The following is a 17218-nucleotide window of genomic DNA, read 5'->3' as shown; positions in this document are numbered from 1 at the left end:
TCGCTAATGGCGTATCTTGTTATTTTGGCTCTTGTAGTTGTGATTGTGTTTTTGCTGGTTCGTGTCCTAAATCTGACGGATTCTTCTCATCCTCCAAAGATAATTTCATCGGATAGCCATTTTACCAACACAGTCTTAGAGTCGTGTCCTATTTTTTTCGAAAGGTACGTAAATTCAAAGTTTCTACAAATGTGTTTATATCTTTCGATAACAAAACAGCATTCGGGTTCATGGTAATTAAGTAATGAGTTGTTTTCATCCTTTAAAATATTATTACAGCTGCCATTTTATTGCCAAGCTTCTCTGTTCTTTGTATTGATCGGTTAAATCTAATTTTGCGATTTCGCGGTAACACAAAACATCATCGGTTTGGAAAGATGAAACTGTTTACATGGAAGCCGGTATATTCAATGTAGAAATTTAAAAAACTTATTCGTAGTGGCAGATAACTCTTACTGTGAAACCTTACGAAACCGGTTTTAACGAAAATTATTTTTTTAGTAAAATGGTAAATTTTGGTTAGAAGGCTATGGTATTCCTACTGCTCAGAACGATATATTATTGTAAGAATAATTTTGGAAGATGTCCAATTTCTTGCCAAACTAAGCGAGACCTTCGTGGATGCGCTCTGTCATATTGCTATCATTAATTATTAAAGAAAAACCGGATAGCGCACAAAGTGCCGCATTTATATCTTAACTACTCGTTTCTCCTCCTCTCTGTTGTTTGAAAATCTGAGGTTTTAAATTCAAATTGTCATTTTTTTAAAATCTTCATCAAAACTTGCAGTAGTGAGTCCCTATTAAGTTAACTCTTGAGGTGTGATAATTATACCAACAAGGTTTGCATAACTGTTAACGCTTTAGCTCCAGTGAGTGACCAAGATAGAATTTCTCCTTACTATATCTATACAATATCATGCATACAAGTGATAAGAATAAAGAAAAATGTCAATTATGGAATTACTAATTGATCCGATACCAAATTCTCCAAACTAACATAATGAGAATTCTTTGGCTGACAGTAAGGAGAATTACTAATGAGATCTTGGGATTGAAAGTGTTAACCTGAAGGGCACTGAATATTCAAGGAAGGCAAGAGGCAAGTCTTAAATTTTAGCTGTTACATAAAAGTGGATGCAAAAAGATAAAATGTCTTAATAAGGAATTTACAAGTTGGCCAATGTATTAGATCCATTTTTACCTCAGAGACCAACCAAACTCTCTTGGTGTAATGATCTCTACTTGACAATAGGATAATGGTTTGAGATTTTATATATATTATATCTCTACTAGTCTTTCACAACTTAATAGTTACAGTTATATTTCAGTTTTGAATGAAATAAACTTCATTTGACCTGCAGATGAAACTGAAGTAAAGCAATGATCCACACAAGTGTGCAGCAATTTAAGCAACTGCAGAAAAGCAGCCTGAAAAAATTAAGGCTTTGATGGGACTGAAACTCTTGCCTTTTTAATACTTTTTGGGTTACTACAACTGAGTTGTGAAGCCATACATTGAAAGAAAGGCAAATTTTTTAGGAGTTCACCTTTTCTCAGAAATCAGACTTTTTTTTTTGCAATAATCACTTAAATTGCAGTTCACTAGCAATGGATCGTTGTTTTACTTAACCCTTTAACTCCCATGAGTGACCAAGAAAGAATTTCTCCTTACAATATCAATGCAATGTTCACCAGATGAGAGATGAGAAAAAAGAAAAATATCAATTTGGGGATAATTAGTTGATCCAATACCAAATTCTCTGAAATAACATACTAAGAATTGTATGGTTGACAGTAAGGAGAATTACAGATTTGATTTGGGAGTTAAATGGTTAATAGGTCACAACTATTTACTGAAGCAAAAGTGCCTTTTGGTGGATATTTCCAAGCTGGGAATTAGTGAGGTAAATATCAACCCCTAACCACTGACAGTGAGGTGAATAGTTGTTTTAGCATATACTGAAACCGTGAGATAATGTCGCCAAAAAAAAATTGATTTAAACTCCTTTATTGGGCAGCAATGATTACAATATTTTTGGTTCCAAATCCCACAAGAGTTGCTCAGAAGTGGATTGCAAAGGATGTTTGGAGTTCAAGTAACCAATTGTCTGAGGGTGTGTGTTTAGTGCCTTCCACTTGTTTAGTATATACCTCTAATAATAGTTATTATTCACCGACAGGTATTCCCCCCCAGTCATTTGGGGAAAGAGTGGCCACTGTCAAACCCTTGTAGGAGCCCTGTTCGGTAGACGTGCTTGCCCAGAGTTGAAAGGAGCCTTACACACAACAAAGCTACATGATGGCACTGTTGTCACTTATGAGATTTACTCTCCTGACAAAAATTCACTTTTGAGTGTTGAACAGGTATACAATCATGAGCTTATCATAATTGAGTTTATAAGTTATGGTATAACATGAAAAAAAAAAGGTATTGACTTGCTAAATTTTTTAAGGATGTTTTGGTTGCTTACATATGCAAAACACAGGGAATGGGATTCATTTATTTGAAGTCATAGCAGTATTATTAGGAAGCGGAAATATGTATGTGTTTTGAAATGAGCAGATAGAAATGCTCATGAGACAAACAGCAGCATTCCTTTTGGGCTAGTGCATTGGTGAGGGTGTTCACCAGTCCCACTACTGTGGCCTCAATGGGTTTGATTGTCCTCGCTCAGAAGTTTTTTCTACAGGTCCTCATGTTTTCCTCCCTCCACAAAAACCAAGTTGAATATTCTAAATTCCATTTTGACCCGGAAAGAGCAGACAAGGAGAGCCACTTTATGGGCTGTCCACCTCTAAATTCCCATATAGCACATAATCTATAAGATGAGCACCTTATAGACAGTATCTCCTGTTTTCTGTACCAAGAATGAACTCATTTTTTAACAGAACTATACATTGCTGTATTATTCAGCTAGAACACATGAATGGTCTTAAAAGAGCATCATAGAATCATACAATATCTTCAGTAAGAAGACAAGGCATACCATGTGTAAATGATTTTTAGGGATGCATTGTGCAGCTTTCACTGCCAGATCTCAAGGATCTGAGTAAATGTAACACTATACAGTTCACCTCCTTGGGAAAAATGATCAAAGAGTAAATAGATTGTAAATTTCTGCCAGAATAACTCAAAATGTTTTGCCAGTTCCTTTTGTGTATTTAAATAAATCTTGGTTGATCTGAGGCTCATGTTCTGTTACCAATGTCTGTCATCTTATTTATAAAATTTGAGATAATTTCTCAATCAAATTTGTTAGTGAAATCAATTGAACTACCTGGAGAGTTTCACAGGCTGAGCAGCCCTGAATAAAAATCTTGTAATCTCAGTGACAAGAGACTGTCATTCAGCACAATAAAACATGTTGATATCACAAAGATTATGATCAGTTTGCATCAAGGAAACCGATGTTTATTGAACTGCTTGAAATTTGTGAATTGACTGGATACTGTAATTATGGATAAGGAGGGGAATTTAACAGCCACCTTGCAAATAAATATACAGTTTTTCTGTGTTGGTGAATTTTTACAAAGTTAAGAGTGGTCAGATGAGATGAGCAGCCCTAAAAAAAATAAAAGCTACCTTGCTAGTAAATATACAGTTGTTTCATGTTGGGGAGTTTTTACAAAGTTAAGAGTGGTCAGGTGAGATGAGCAGCTCTGAACAAAAGTCTTGTAATCTCAGTGACAAGAGAGTGTCAGTCAGGACAACCAACAGGTAACAGTGTACAGAACTAACATACTTTCCCTTTTTTGAATGATCCAAGGAGAAGCCTACAATCATCACAGTCCCAGGAATTGCTAACTGTTCTGAGACAAAGTATGTGCGCACATTTGCTGACTACGCCATTCGTCATGGCTTCAAAGTTGCTGTTTTAAATCATTTGGGAGCAAAGGAAGAGGGTGGATTGTCCACTCCAAGAATTTTCACATATGGTAATTTTTAGCTATCTGCTCTTCTGTTAAATTTTTCTTTGGATTAATGGACATTGTCAAATGAATGTAATTTGGTTTACAGTCAATTCACTACCTCATCAAACTCTCCACCACAAAACTTGCCACCACTGAGTCACATGCTACTTAACTGATTTCGGGAGATATAACCATGGATTTAATTTTATAGGAAAGATTATTCTTAATTCAATTTTAGTGGTTCCACTTTAAGGGACTGTTCAATACAGACAGAAGACAATAAACAATGGCTGTTGGGACTCAGAAAAGGGTGACCATGACCCCCTTCATAGAGATAGCTGCTTACTTGGGGTGAAAATTTCAGTGATTAAGGGGAAGAAAATTCAGGACATTGACTACTGGCCGCTAAGATACAAGGTGACTGCTTAAAACAGGTTCAACTTTATAGGGAAAATGGTTCCATTGAAATTGAAAAATGTGTTGGACATAACTGAAAACCAAAACATGTTGCTAATAAAACTGGTGTAATAACAATATAGGTGGTACAGAGGAACTAGCAGCCATGGTTTCACATATCACCTCTGTGGGTAATCACCAGCGACTTATTGGAGTCGGGTTCTCTATGGGTGCAAACATTTTGATGAAATATCTAGGAGAGGAACCTTCAAGGCAGGAGTTATTTGAATGTGCTGTGTCTGTGTGCCAGGGATATGATATTTTGAGGTAAGAGATCTGCAAATGTGAATTTTAGTCATAACTTCAATGACTTATGAGTGTACCAGGGAATTTCTTGAAGCTGACACAGAAAAGGTTAGCTCCATCCCGAGGAAAAAGGTTTGCCTTAACCCTTTACAACTTTATAGCCAAACATCATTATGCATGTTCTCTTTGTTTTCAAAACATTTCCTGTGGTAAGGAGAGTTAGAGTAATCAAGAGCTTCTTTCATAAGCAATCATTTCCTTAATTCTCGTGACCTATTTTTTAGATTTAGCAGTGATGGTGTGAGAGAAATTGTACACCTGTCACTTCAAGGGCTCAGAGTTAAATCAACTAAATTTCACAGAATAGCATATTACTGAATATCAAATTACAGATTCACTGATTGAGGTTATGATTAACCTCTTTGACTCTCTGACCCATAAGAGTGACTAGCATCTATTTTTTCCTTACAACATCAATACTGAATCATACTTTAAGGTCACGAGAATAAAGGAAATGATCACAAACTAAAGAAGCTCTTGATTAAATAATGATTTTAGCTATGTGAATTTCACATATCTAAAATCATTATTCATCACTTGGATGGTTTATTTGGACCCAACATATTGACCAGCTCCCAGTTGGCTTGTTAGTTCAGTTGGTAGAGCACTGCACTGGCCTGTACGGGCCTGAATTTTTTTCAAGTCCTATTTTCAACTACTAGTTCAGTAGTGGTCTTAGGTGTAAGGAGCTCTTAAAATAATCTCTTGATTGTTAAACAAATTCTCTTTGTCGGCACCCTCAGGAAATGTATGGAGCACAATATGGAAAATATGCATACTGATATCAGGGTTGTATAAAGGTTAATAATTGATTGACAGGCAGACCATCAACTAACTGAGTGACTGTCAAACTAAGTTATGGATTGACTCATACTGACAGACTAAATTACAAATTTAGCTGACTTACTCGCTGAGTGAATAAAGGGGTAAGTTTCTAAAGAAACTGTGGTGCTGCGTCGGTGGAAGAGTATAGCAGGTAATTAAGTGTTAACAACTGAGTTGAAAACGTAAATTAGCCACCGTAAAGGGTAAAAAGCTGACGTTTCGAGCGTTACTCACTGAGTGCTTCGCAAACTGTCTACCTGACTGATAGATTATGGAATGGATTCATGGACAGGTGGACTCACGGACTGACTGGTATATAACAGGCAAGATGACGTTATGAATATCTAACCCTCTACACCCCAAAATCAGTATCCATATTCCCCATATTCTCCTCTATATATTTCCTTTGGAACTGTCAAGGAGAATTTGTTTAACAATCAAAGCTTCGTGGGTAGGCGATCATTTCCTTTATTCTCGTCATGTTAATGAAAGATTCAGCAGTATTGCTGTAAGGAGAAATTAGGTACTGGTCATTCTAAGGGTTGAAAGAGTGAAACGTAAACTTTTAACGTTGCTACACATGTATTGTTGGCGATCTCTTCCGTGATTTGTAGAGCAAAGACTCTCCTTCACGAATGGGATGGACTACGACGTTTCTACAACTGGGGCATCACCCAAAGCGTGAAAAAGGTACTCGACCGCAACATGAAGGTTTTATTCCAGTGCCCCAAATTTACTTCATATGTTCATCATGTTCGCTCGTCTTCTTCCCTTGTGGAGCTTGATGATGCATATGTCAAGTGAGTAACATTTTAGAGTACTCTTCAATTGCATGCCGTGAAAGCGAAACCATAGTAACCACAGCAGCCAATCAGAACAAAGAAAAATTTCGCCGATGGGAGCTAAATGATCAAGCAAACTGTCTGAAGCGCAGAAAATCGTGAACAAGTTGTATGAATCTAATTATTTGAGAAAGTGGCCAAGTTTATTGGCAAATCAAAGAGCGTGTTAGAAAGTGTCTGCGTAACAGAGGTGCGACTGTGATACTGTGTAATTAAGGGAATTTGAATTTTTCCTTACCTTAACTCTAGAAAAATGGCGGGATTCCATAATTTGGACGAGTTTTATGCTGTCAACAGTTCCTGTAACTACATAAACCAGGTAACCTCTCTCTGTAGTTTTTGTTCTTGTCTTTTTTCTCTGTTTTGGTATAGTTATCGTTTTCTTCTACGTGTTTTCTCTTCACAGATTAAGATCCCAGTATTTCTTTTAAATGCCTCAGACGATCCCCTCATACCTGAGGAACTGTTTGATACGCCATACAACCACGTCAGTAAGTATTAGGTGTTTGGACCATTAATTGGTGATAAGGAATTCTATTATATGGTCTTGACAGGTACATTATATGCCGCCACAAAAGGAAGCTTTTACGAGGCCTTGTTCTTAAACAGGATATGCAGTTTTACTTCTTGGGGGTGGAGCTCGAACAAAGCCCCTCCCATACGTCGGGGCGCTGCGCTAGAGGAGATTTTGTGGATAACTAGGCATCTTGATCGCTGACGGGGGTGGACTTATGGAGAAATATGGAGAAGATCTCAGGCCGGGCTCAGTTTTGTGTTCTGGGGCGAAACTAAAACTTTTCCGTCACTATGCCTCGATCCAGTCAGAGTATATCTGTTTACCAGCAAATTTTTAGGTTGGAAAACTTGTTGAACCTCAGGGGCAGGGGTGAGGGGAGTGGGGTTGCCCACGATAAACTAACATCCCCCCAGGAAGAGTAGTAATACACCCCTATTCGCTTCATAATAGGAAAGCAAGGAGAAGCCTCGGAAGTGAAGTCCACGTGACTGTTAATACTTGACTTGCCTTTTTTCCTCTCTGTCTTTAGAATGTAATGAATCAGCAGTGTTTGTCGTGACTCATCATGGTGGCCATCTTGGATTTTACGAGGGAGGGTTTTTTACTGTTTTCCCTTTGACTTGGCTTGACAAGGCCGTGATACAGTATATCAAGGCGGTTTTAAAAGTGAAAAACGAGGGAAAATTATCATCCTTGTCCGAGCAGGACGAAGAATATGTTAGTGCATCCTAACATTCGCCGGAAAGTGGCGGTTTTGTATATCTCCTTCGTAAGTTTTTTTTTTTACGATCCTAAACTCCAGTTTTACCCAATGACCATTTCAGTTTTGCGTGATCTTAGATTTGAGGGACAACAAAGCTATCGGAAGTGGCCATCATCTTTAATCATAAAGCTGTTCACGATTCATTTCAACTGCATTATTACTGTTGGTTTGTCAAACCTCGGGATTATCTCAACGTAAACATTTTAGAAATTTAATTATTTTTGATAAAACAGTCGTAACATTCGAATTAGGTAGAATACTTTTGTGAAACGCTGTCACAAGTTTAAAGGGAATTAAGGGAAATTTTTATAATAGAAAATATTCTGATTAAATAAACTAGTCACAGATAACTTCGTGATGATAATGATATTGACAAACATCGATTAAAAACTATTTTCCAACAATAAAACATATCTTGTAACTAATTCATCATAGTAAATCAGAGATGAAACCTTGATGGTAAGGCTTCTTGAAAACATGAAAACGTTTATCTTAAATCACGCCAGAAACCCAGTAATTGTTATGTTGTTTATAAAGTTTTAACTTTTCTCCGACAGAGAACCCCTCCATTGCTAAAAATTCCTAAACTGCACGCATATATCAAAACTTTGTTTCAACTGACCGCTGTAATAAAGCTATGCGTAAAGCAAAATAACAATCTCAAACTTTTTCCTTGTCAAACTTCGACATCCTTTCAGTGAATAATGTTGTCTTTCATGTCCTTTTATTGTATTTAGTTATTTTTCGGTATTTATGTGTTTTTAGCGCATTCATCTTTGCCCAAGAGAAGCTGCAAAAAGTAGAGGAATAATTTAGGAATTGGTCGTGACCATCACGTCGATGATACACTATACAATATTAATAATTATTTGTAATTAATAATAATAAAAATTATTAATACACTACATAGCAATCTGAATTATACATGCTTTTTGATTGGTTCTTACTTATAAGCTATTGAAGGATAGACGCATGGATGACGTCATCATTTACAACATTTCGTCATCATAAAGAAACAGATATAATCCATGTTGTCGTGGGTCTGTACTGGGACGGGTCGTAGAAGATTTCAAAATGTGGTAGGTATATCGATTGTACACCCGGCTGCGCCGTGTGTGCCACTTTTTTGTTCAGTCCCCGGCAATCTATTCCTGTACAGACCCACGGCATTATAGAATCTGTTTGTTAAATAGACAGCAAGTAGCATAATCAATCAGATTTCGGCATTTGTGATAGAACACTGATGGATTAATGCGAAAACGAGTTATTACCTTATTCATTACGGCTCGTATGCTGACACTCTTTTCCCTTTCGTGTGGGTCGTAGATTTTGCTCAAAATATCACACTTTTGTTCTCCATAATTGAAGCCCTGGCATTGTGGAGTTCTCATGCACAGATCTTCACATTGTAGCTTGGATACAACTTGATATGTGACCATTACATCGCCTTTCATTTCTTTCTCCGGTAATGGAACATTAATAGTCGAAGTGATGATAAAGCATCCTGAATTTTGAGCCCTTCGGAAATTTACAGGATCATCATGTCTTCGGTGCTTCGAACCTTACAATGCAATTTAAGCTAGAATCAGCGAAGTCTTGAGAAATCAAGGAATATTTCACGTGCAATCAACCTCCGTTCAAGAAATAGGAGAAATACGAGTCAAGAGCGGCTAAACGGTTAGAGTGTCGAATGTAAATATCAAATGCATTGTGTACATTCATTATTTACAGCTAAACGAAAGCTTTTATATCATGGAGACAATTTATGTTGCCCTTGATATTTCGTTCTAAATGAGTAAGAAATTATATTTCAGCGAGAGGTAGTTTCTCGATGTCAGTTAATCGCACGAAAATTAACTTGAAACAAAGTGATAATCCTGCGCAAAGCATTTATTTTAATCTTTGATTCTGGTGAAATAGTCAGACGATTTTTTCCTTTATTACTGATCCCTCGTTTTGTGTCTTTTTTTTAAATACATGGTCATTTCCATACCTTTAAGTCTAAGTTCAGCATCTATTCAATTTAAATACCCCGATTTCCATCATTTCCAGTAGCCGAGCACCGATATGAAAACTGTGACAGTCTTCCATAAAAAAAGTAATAATATATATATATATATATCATAGCATACCTTTTCCTTCAAGAAAAGACGAAGCGAATGTTAAAACCATCACAAATGCGGAAATATCCATTTTCCAAACGCATACCTAAAAGTTAAATGACATAAGCTACAAGATGAAGAGTCGAGGCCCAATTAATTAGTCCTAAAAATTTTTGTAAGGTTAATTGAAATCTGAAATTTAGCGGTAAATAAAGAAATGAAAATGTCCCTTCGAGGAAAACAGCAACGTAAGTGTGTAATACACAAATCACCTTTACTATACCTTGATCAATTTTAATTGGAATGAATAAAGAAGTAGTTGGAATTCACAGACAGAAATATAGCACGGTTCAGTATAAACTTCCGTAACGAAACTGCTCTTATGAAAATTTTTGTATACATGTAATTCAGCTTAGTGCTTTTTAAGATCAAAACAGATACACAAGTCCGCAAAAATACGAAGCAAAAAAAATTTAAAACAGAGCCAACGCGGCTACAAAGTATTTGCTTTTTAAGATCAAAACAGATACACAAGTCCGCAAAAATACGAAGCAAAAAAAAATTTAAAACAGAGCTAACGCGGCTACAAAGTATTTCAAATAAATAAAGCTGCGAACGAGACCAGAGCGAGAAAACTGAGTGAAAACCAATGGAGTAAGATACCTGTTTTATAACATGCCGTGTTCAGCAGCTTTCCATGTTATCTCTCGTATAGCACAGATATAATTAGGTCGTGGTTTACATATTCAAAATTCCAATTTGCACTTATTTAAGGGGTTTGCCATCTGTTATCGACTGAATTTTCCCTTGCTGAGTCAACACTGGGTAAACGCTTGCTTTTCCTACAGATTTCCTTCTTTGATTGGCTTCCAGCGTTGAGTAATCAAAGGATACAATGCTCTTAATTCTAATTGGACTTAACTGATGCTCATGTCAATCCAAAAATACCAAGACTTTATTATTTAATATAATGCACACCGCATTTTATCCACATGTACATCTAAATTCTCAATTTTTTAATAAAAACTAGAATATAGATATTTGGATGACATCTTAGAACATAATTTGCATTGATTGGGAGCATACAAGAACTGAAACTGTGTGACTTATCATGTTATCAACGAAATTCGTTCGACTAACTCGTCCCTAGAGGGCTCCCATATAAGTTAAATTAAGGGACCAGTCAGGAAGCGATCGGACTTGGCGTTTTTTTTTTCCAAACGTTTCGACAAGCACCGAGCGCATAGCCAGGATTTTTCAAAGGTTGTGGGGGGGTTATACTGTGCCAAACAGAGGGTACTCACAAGATTGTCATGTCAACCTTTCTACCGTGTCTTTCTTTATGTGACAAAAAAGGCTTACAAAGGGGATCACAGGCACCCAAAGACCCCCTCCTCCTCCCACCCACCTCCCCAGCTACGCCCTTTGGCACAGCTATTGGGCAGCTTGTTTTAGACATAGTATGCGCAACAGGAGTGGTAATGGCTCCTGATGCGCAACCGCTCTCAAAATGGGCATGATGAGAAAAAGCTCAGAGCTTTAGACTGGTGGGTTCATTTTCAAAAAAGGCTCACAAAGGGGGGATCACAGGAAGCCCCGGAACCCCCCCACACACACACACCGACGCCCTTTTGGCACAGCTATTGGGTAGCTCATTTCAGACAGTACGTGTAACCACTCTCAAAATGGGCACCACAAGAAAAAGCACAGAGCTATAGACCAGTTGGGTTATTTTCACTTTCAGAACTAACTTGAGGCCAGTGTGAGAGACATGAGAGCTCCCACTGGAACTGTCATATTTACAGCCAAACTAACAAAGTGATTCTTGCTGCACTGCTCTCAAAATGGCCACGATGAGAAAAAGCACAGAGCTCTAAACCAGTGAGGTCATTTTCAATTTCAAAATTTATTTGAGGTCGTCCACTTTATGAGACATGAGAGCTCCTATTGGAACCATTGTATTTACAGAAGAACTAACTAAGTGATTCTTGCTGCACCATATTCACTTAATGCTACAAAAAGCATTGTGACAATCGGGTGTAAGTCAAATTACTTGTTACACTATACCTTGAGATATATACCATACAAGATTCTTCTCAGATGTGATAGGAATTTCACAAAAATAACCATAAGAAAAACCAAAATAATCAGGAATATTAAAAGAAATATAAAACCCACCCATTCATACATCAAGAAACATTTATAATAACTTTTTGGAAGTTGTTTTGTCTGTTCTAGGTTCTTTGCTACAAAACTAAACTCCACCAACCCAAGATTATGCCCTACAGCTATTGCAGAAGCAAAGTCACACCTTCCATAATCTGTCACTTTTTTCCTAAAATAAAAACCGGGTATATCTACCGGTTGAACGCCAATTTCTTGAGCTAAGATACCCATGTAGGCATCTTCAACAGGGAATGCTGGTCTTATCTCCACTGCTTTAAATAGTGAAGGAAGAATATCAGTTGAGAGGACGTAAAAAGCACCCGTGCAGTAAGGAGGATAGAAATCTTTTGCCAAACAGTCTCTCGCAACGCGGTTTTTCCTTTTCTCTCCTCGTCTCACTTCACCGTCGCCAATAACGAAACCGCCGTATAATTTATCCCCTGCATAATCATTATTTGCATAATTATCCAGCCATGATAGTAGTCCAGGAACATGAACATAAACATCGTCATCTGCTTTGAGGATAAAACGTGGGTTTACATGAATCAAACTCCATAGCAACTCAGACAAAATCTTAATCACTAAATTTTTGTAACTATCTGTCATGTTCAGCACAAGAATGTCTTCAAAAAAGGCCGCTTCTTGGCGAATTTCTTCAGAGTGTTCGGCGCTAAGAGCTTTGCCTATCACAAAGACGCGCTCCCAGTTTCTCTGGCCACTTTTAATCGACTTATCACCCCATGTGTTACGGACACTATTTCGTCGCTCTGAATACAATTTTCCAACTCCAGAGGTGATTAAAACCAAAAGGAAAATACTTGTGTTGTTGGTGTGGAGGGTTGGTTGCGTGACATGAGAAGCGAATGAAAATGTCAGCTGAGAGCATTGCGAACGTACGTCCTTGAGTCCAGAGTATTTGGTTGAAATATCATTGATACTCGAAGAAATACCTTTAATTCGTCCCTCCAATTCCTCTTCCTTCGTTAAAATTCTTGTTGATTTAACATCTTGATGGAACAGTTTTAAATAAATTACCACTGTAGCGACGTGAAGAAGTCCTACAGCTGTGACAATTTCACAAAATGCTCTTTTCATTGTCCTATTTTACACACAGTGGATATTTTTTCACAAGTCAATTTTGCTCCATCTCATGATTTTTAAAGAAACCCCACTTGATACCTAAAATCTAAATTGTCAATTTTCCAGTTCGTACCTTTATGGCCGTAAATCCACAGAAGAAAGAATCGTATTCAAATTTCCTCAAGCGACGCCAAAGCATATGTCCTTTTCACAATTCAAATAGATTTCCGCACACCAGAAATTACAGCGGGCTCGAAAGAAGTATTACATGGACTGGACTTTTCAATTGCTGGACTTGAGAAAAGAAAGATCAGGTTCAAAACCAGTAAATACCTTGTGATGTTCATTAGAGCTGGCATCTTCATTTTAATTTACTTAGGAGAGCTAGTGTTTTGGAAAAATTCGTCCGAGAGTTAAATCTATACCAATCAATGTGGCCAGTAGGCGTATAATCATTTCATTCAATATTTCTCCTTACCTATCGATAACGCTGCTTGTCTTTTTAAATTTGTTCTTAGCATATTTGTGTATTTTATGTCCCAAAAGTGTTGTGCAATAGAAAATTTTGTTTTAAAATCGTTCAGTTTTTATAATTTTCAACTTTAAGCTACGCCATTTTCTAGTTGTAAATTCTAGTAACCAGAAAGTCATCAAAATATGCAAATAACATGAAATACGTTCCCCAGGGGTTCGCTCTGGTACGAGATTATGACAACTTCCTAATCTATTAACTTTTATTTGAAAATACGTTTTTCTAAGTGACTCGGGTGCTTTTGCAGATTGAAAAATTTTTTTCTTTTGGAAACGTTAAGTAAAATTTTTGCATTCAGTTAAGTCAAATAAGAGAAAAAAATTATTTTTTCGGCCTCTGAAGATGGGACTGAGTAACCTTCAAGACTTAACAGACTTCAGACATAGTTTGATGCTACACTGGTTTGCAGATTTAATGAATGTAACCGAAGAAGTTACGATTCATAGACCCAACGTTTCGACACTCCTGTCTAGTGCCTTCATCAGGGGTGATCTAAACGCTGCAACAAGAGGTCCTTTTATTTGATCACTAATTAGCGGCCTTTTTTCTGACGAGGTGTAAATAAGCGTCAGGAAGCAGACCGCCATCGTCACGATTTAGAGGAGCGTGGGCGGAGTTTATGTGCCTAGCCTCCAAACAGCGGCGCTGGTGGTAACGCCGATTAGTGGTGATAATTTTAGAATTATCTCACCCAATTGTATGGTTGGTTAGGCAAGTATGCTCCGATAAAGCTGAATTTTCCTTTTTGCAAAGAAAAACCGCTTTTTGGTGCTATTTTAACCGTGTACCAAACTGGCGTTTGGTCTGTCCGATGTATTCGTTGTCACAGTCATTGCAAGGAATAGAATAAATGGCGTCGGTTCGTTGTTCTTTCGGGACAGGAACCTTAGGTTTGGCGAAAATATGCCCCAAAGTCTGAAAAGGTTTTTGAGCAACTTTAACGTAGTGGTTATTCAAAATTCTCTTGATGGGTTCAGTAACACCCTGTATGTAAGGAATAACAGCAAAACCAGTCGCTGGTTCCCTTTCATCAAGAGCGTTACTAGTTGTAACTGATTTTTGGCAGTTACGGAAAGGTTTTTGTATAGCCATTTGCCTTTAGGACATTAGAAACATATTTCCTTTCCTCAGCCTTCGAATCGAGTGAAGATGGTCGACAGTCAGCCCTCCTAAGTAAAGTTTTGGCTACGGACTTTTTGTGGCAAATAGGGTGGTGAGAATCGAAAGCGAGTTATTTTTCGTTGTGGGTAGGTTTACGGTCAGACACCTGTCTCTAAATTACCCTGAACACCTCTGGACACATTTAAATCAAGAAAGGGCGAATGTCTATCCTTTTCACTCTCAAGGGTGAATTGGATCGACGGCTCTACTAAATTCAAATGCGACAGGAGGCGCTCCGCTTCATTTCCGGATACCGCAGAAATAACATCATCGACATATCGTTTCCAGAAAAAGGGTTTAACCGGTGAAGCAGCTAAGGCCCTTTCTTTCACGTCTTCAATTACCATGTTAGCAATGACAGCAGAGACGGGCGAACCCATCGCTGTACCAAAAACTTGTTTATAGTAGGTACCGTTATATGTAAATTGCGTGGTTTTGAGGCAAAAAGACAGCAGATGAATAATATCCTCCACAGGCAAAGAAGTTCTTTGTCCTAGGGAAGCATCTTCTCTGAGTCTCTCCTCCGGCACGGCAAGATCAACTGGGATTTTAGTGAAGAGCGAAACAACGTCGAAAGATACTAATTCTTCACGAGCGTTAAGAGTTTATCTCTTATGAAATCCGCAAATTCCCAGGAATTTTTGACAGTGTAATCAGTATTCCCAACAACAGGTGACAAAATTCTCGCAAGATAACCAGAAATTGCATAAGTCGGAGAATTAACAAAAGAGACAATGGGTCTCAAAGGAATTCCCGGTTTATGAATTTTGGATAGTTTATGAACTTTGGTCATGAGTTGTCCATCATTCCATCGCAGTCATTCGAGGTGGTTTTGGTGGATGGAATCTAATGCTGACCCTGTCGAGTGACGTTTTCAGCTGTTTTAGCTCTCAGGAAGACTAAATTCACAACTCACGGCTACATCGGTGCAATATCCACAGGCACAATGAAAAGAGCATTTTGTAAAATTGTCACAGTTGTAGGATTTCTAAATGTCGCTATAGTAGTGATTTATTTAAACACTTACTATCCAAATGAGAAACGGAAAAGGATTTTCACGAAGGAAGAGGGATTGAAAGGACAACTAAGAGTTAATTCTTCGAGTTTCAATGACATTACGACCATGTACCCACGACTCAAGAACGTTCGTTGGCAGTGCTCTCAGCTGACATTTTCATTCGCTCCTCATGTTACGCAACCAACCCTGCACTTCAACAACACAAGTATTTTCCTTTTGGTTTTAATCACATCTGGAGTTGACAAGTTGCATTCAGAGCGACGAAACAGTATACGTAATACATGGGGTGACAAGTCGATCAAAAGTGGCCGGAGAAACTGGGAGCGCGTCTTTGTTATAGGCAAAGCTCTCGACGCCGAACGCTCTGAAGAAATTCGCCAAGAAGCGGCCTTTTTTGAAGACATTCTTGTGCTGAACATGACGGATAGTTACAAAAATTTAGTGATTAAGATTTTGTCTGAGTTGCTATGGAGTTTGATTCATGTAAACCCGCGCTTTATCCTCAAAACAGATGACGATGTTTATGTTCATGTTCCTCGACTGCTATCATGGCTGGATAATTATGCAAATAATAATTATGCAAGGGATAAATTATACGGTGGTTTCGTTGGTGGTGACAATGGTCCAGTAGTACGAGCAAAGGAATCGAAACACTGCGTTGCTAGAGACTGCCTGGCTGAAGATTTTTATCCTTCTTACTGCATAGGTGCGTCTTACATTATTTCCAGGGATGTTCTTCCTTCTCTACTAGAAGCAGTAGAAAGAAGACCTGTGTTCCCTGTCGAAGATGCCTACATAGGTGTCTTAGCCAAAGAAATTGGCCTTCAACCGGTGGATATACCCGGTTTTTATTTCAGGAAAAAATTGGCAGACTATCAAAGGTGCGATTTTGCTTCGGCAATGGCTATAGGGCATAGTTTTAAATTGTTGGAGTTTTTTTTTGTGGCAGAGAACATGGAACAGACAAAACAACTTCCAGAAAGTTATTTGAAATGTTTCTTGATGTATGAATGGGTGGGTTTTATATTTCTTTTAATATCCCTGATTATTTTGGTTTTTCTTGCGGTTGTTTTTTGTAAAATTGTGATCACACCTGAGAGGGTAAATAGAGCTTTTTGCGCGCTCTGACTGGCTAGATAGGGTGTGATAAGCAAGTACTACATATCTACCTCCGAGCACCTGAAGAGATAAAATCACGCGTCAACAATTTATTAAATTTGATACAAGGCGATAAAACAGATAGCTTATGTTTGAGAATAAAAGACGAAGGTGTACTGGGAAATACTTAAAAGTCAATGTGTAACACAATGAACGTTTTTGACGGTGAAGAGGCTAGTTAATAAAAAAATCTTCATTAGGCTTCTTTGCTGTAAATATCCACGGCCAAGCGGTTTACACATCCCAGTTAGAGGTAGACGGTAGGATCTGGGTCCAAGATTATATTCAAGTATATGACAAATTAAGGATATCTTTAATTACGAAGTCATAGATTACTATTATACAACTGCACTAAGTAAGGTAGAAATAATGCGCGAA

General features: G+C 37.8%; 3 protein-coding genes and 1 long non-coding RNA gene across 4 annotated transcripts; 2 read left to right on the top strand and 2 right to left on the bottom strand.

The window, feature by feature from the left end:
* On the top strand, window positions 1-8035 carry LOC131777912 (monoacylglycerol lipase ABHD2). The gene is made up of 8 exons (XM_059094277.2): window positions 1-164; window positions 2183-2366; window positions 3770-3938; window positions 4454-4637; window positions 6116-6301; window positions 6593-6662; window positions 6750-6834; window positions 7390-8035. The coding sequence occupies exons 1-8, from the start codon at window positions 7-9 to the stop codon at window positions 7590-7592; spliced, it is 1239 nt and encodes a 412-aa protein (XP_058950260.2). The 5' UTR covers window positions 1-6; the 3' UTR covers window positions 7593-8035.
* A 240-nt stretch (window positions 8036-8275) lies between these two features.
* On the bottom strand, window positions 8276-10454 carry LOC131777913 (uncharacterized). Its single transcript, XR_010715725.1, has 4 exons — window positions 10389-10454; window positions 9756-9831; window positions 8895-9184; window positions 8276-8413 (listed from the first exon to the last, which is right to left on the bottom strand). It is a non-coding gene; the product is annotated as an uncharacterized lncRNA (long non-coding RNA).
* Window positions 10455-11649: 1195 nt separating this feature from the next.
* LOC131777934 (beta-1,3-galactosyltransferase 1) lies at window positions 11650-13140 on the bottom strand. The gene has a single exon (XM_059094311.2). It carries the CDS (start codon window positions 12984-12986, stop codon window positions 11787-11789), a length of 1200 nt encoding a protein of 399 aa, XP_058950294.2. The 5' UTR covers window positions 12987-13140; the 3' UTR covers window positions 11650-11786.
* Window positions 13141-15402: 2262 nt separating this feature from the next.
* On the top strand, window positions 15403-16922 carry LOC131777921 (beta-1,3-galactosyltransferase 1-like). The gene has a single exon (XM_059094290.2). The coding sequence runs from the start codon at window positions 15611-15613 to the stop codon at window positions 16808-16810; it is 1200 nt and encodes a 399-aa protein (XP_058950273.2). The 5' UTR covers window positions 15403-15610; the 3' UTR covers window positions 16811-16922.
* Window positions 16923-17218: the final 296 nt, after the last annotated feature.

Source organism: Pocillopora verrucosa, chromosome 11, assembly GCF_036669915.1.
Source record: "Pocillopora verrucosa isolate sample1 chromosome 11, ASM3666991v2, whole genome shotgun sequence".
Taxonomy (NCBI): domain Eukaryota; kingdom Metazoa; phylum Cnidaria; class Anthozoa; order Scleractinia; family Pocilloporidae; genus Pocillopora; species Pocillopora verrucosa.
This window is presented reverse-complemented; position numbering and strand designations above follow the sequence as displayed.

What these genes read in the sequence shown, in the direction of transcription:
- LOC131777921 (XM_059094290.2), top strand. Translation starts at nt 15,611, where the DNA reads ATGAAAAGAGCATTTTGTAAAATTGTCACAGTTGTAGGATTTCTAAAT.
- LOC131777912 (XM_059094277.2), top strand. Translation starts at nt 7, where the DNA reads ATGGCGTATCTTGTTATTTTGGCTCTTGTAGTTGTGATTGTGTTTTTG. An exon ending in CACTTTTGAGTGTTGAACAG is followed by an intron (nt 2,367 to 3,769) that starts GTATACAATCAT and finishes GAATGATCCAAG; the next exon opens with GAGAAGCCTACAATCATCAC. An exon ending in TACGCCATACAACCACGTCA is followed by an intron (nt 6,835 to 7,389) that starts GTAAGTATTAGG and finishes CTCTGTCTTTAG; the next exon opens with AATGTAATGAATCAGCAGTG.
- LOC131777934 (XM_059094311.2), bottom strand. Translation starts at nt 12,986, where the DNA reads ATGAAAAGAGCATTTTGTGAAATTGTCACAGCTGTAGGACTTCTTCAC.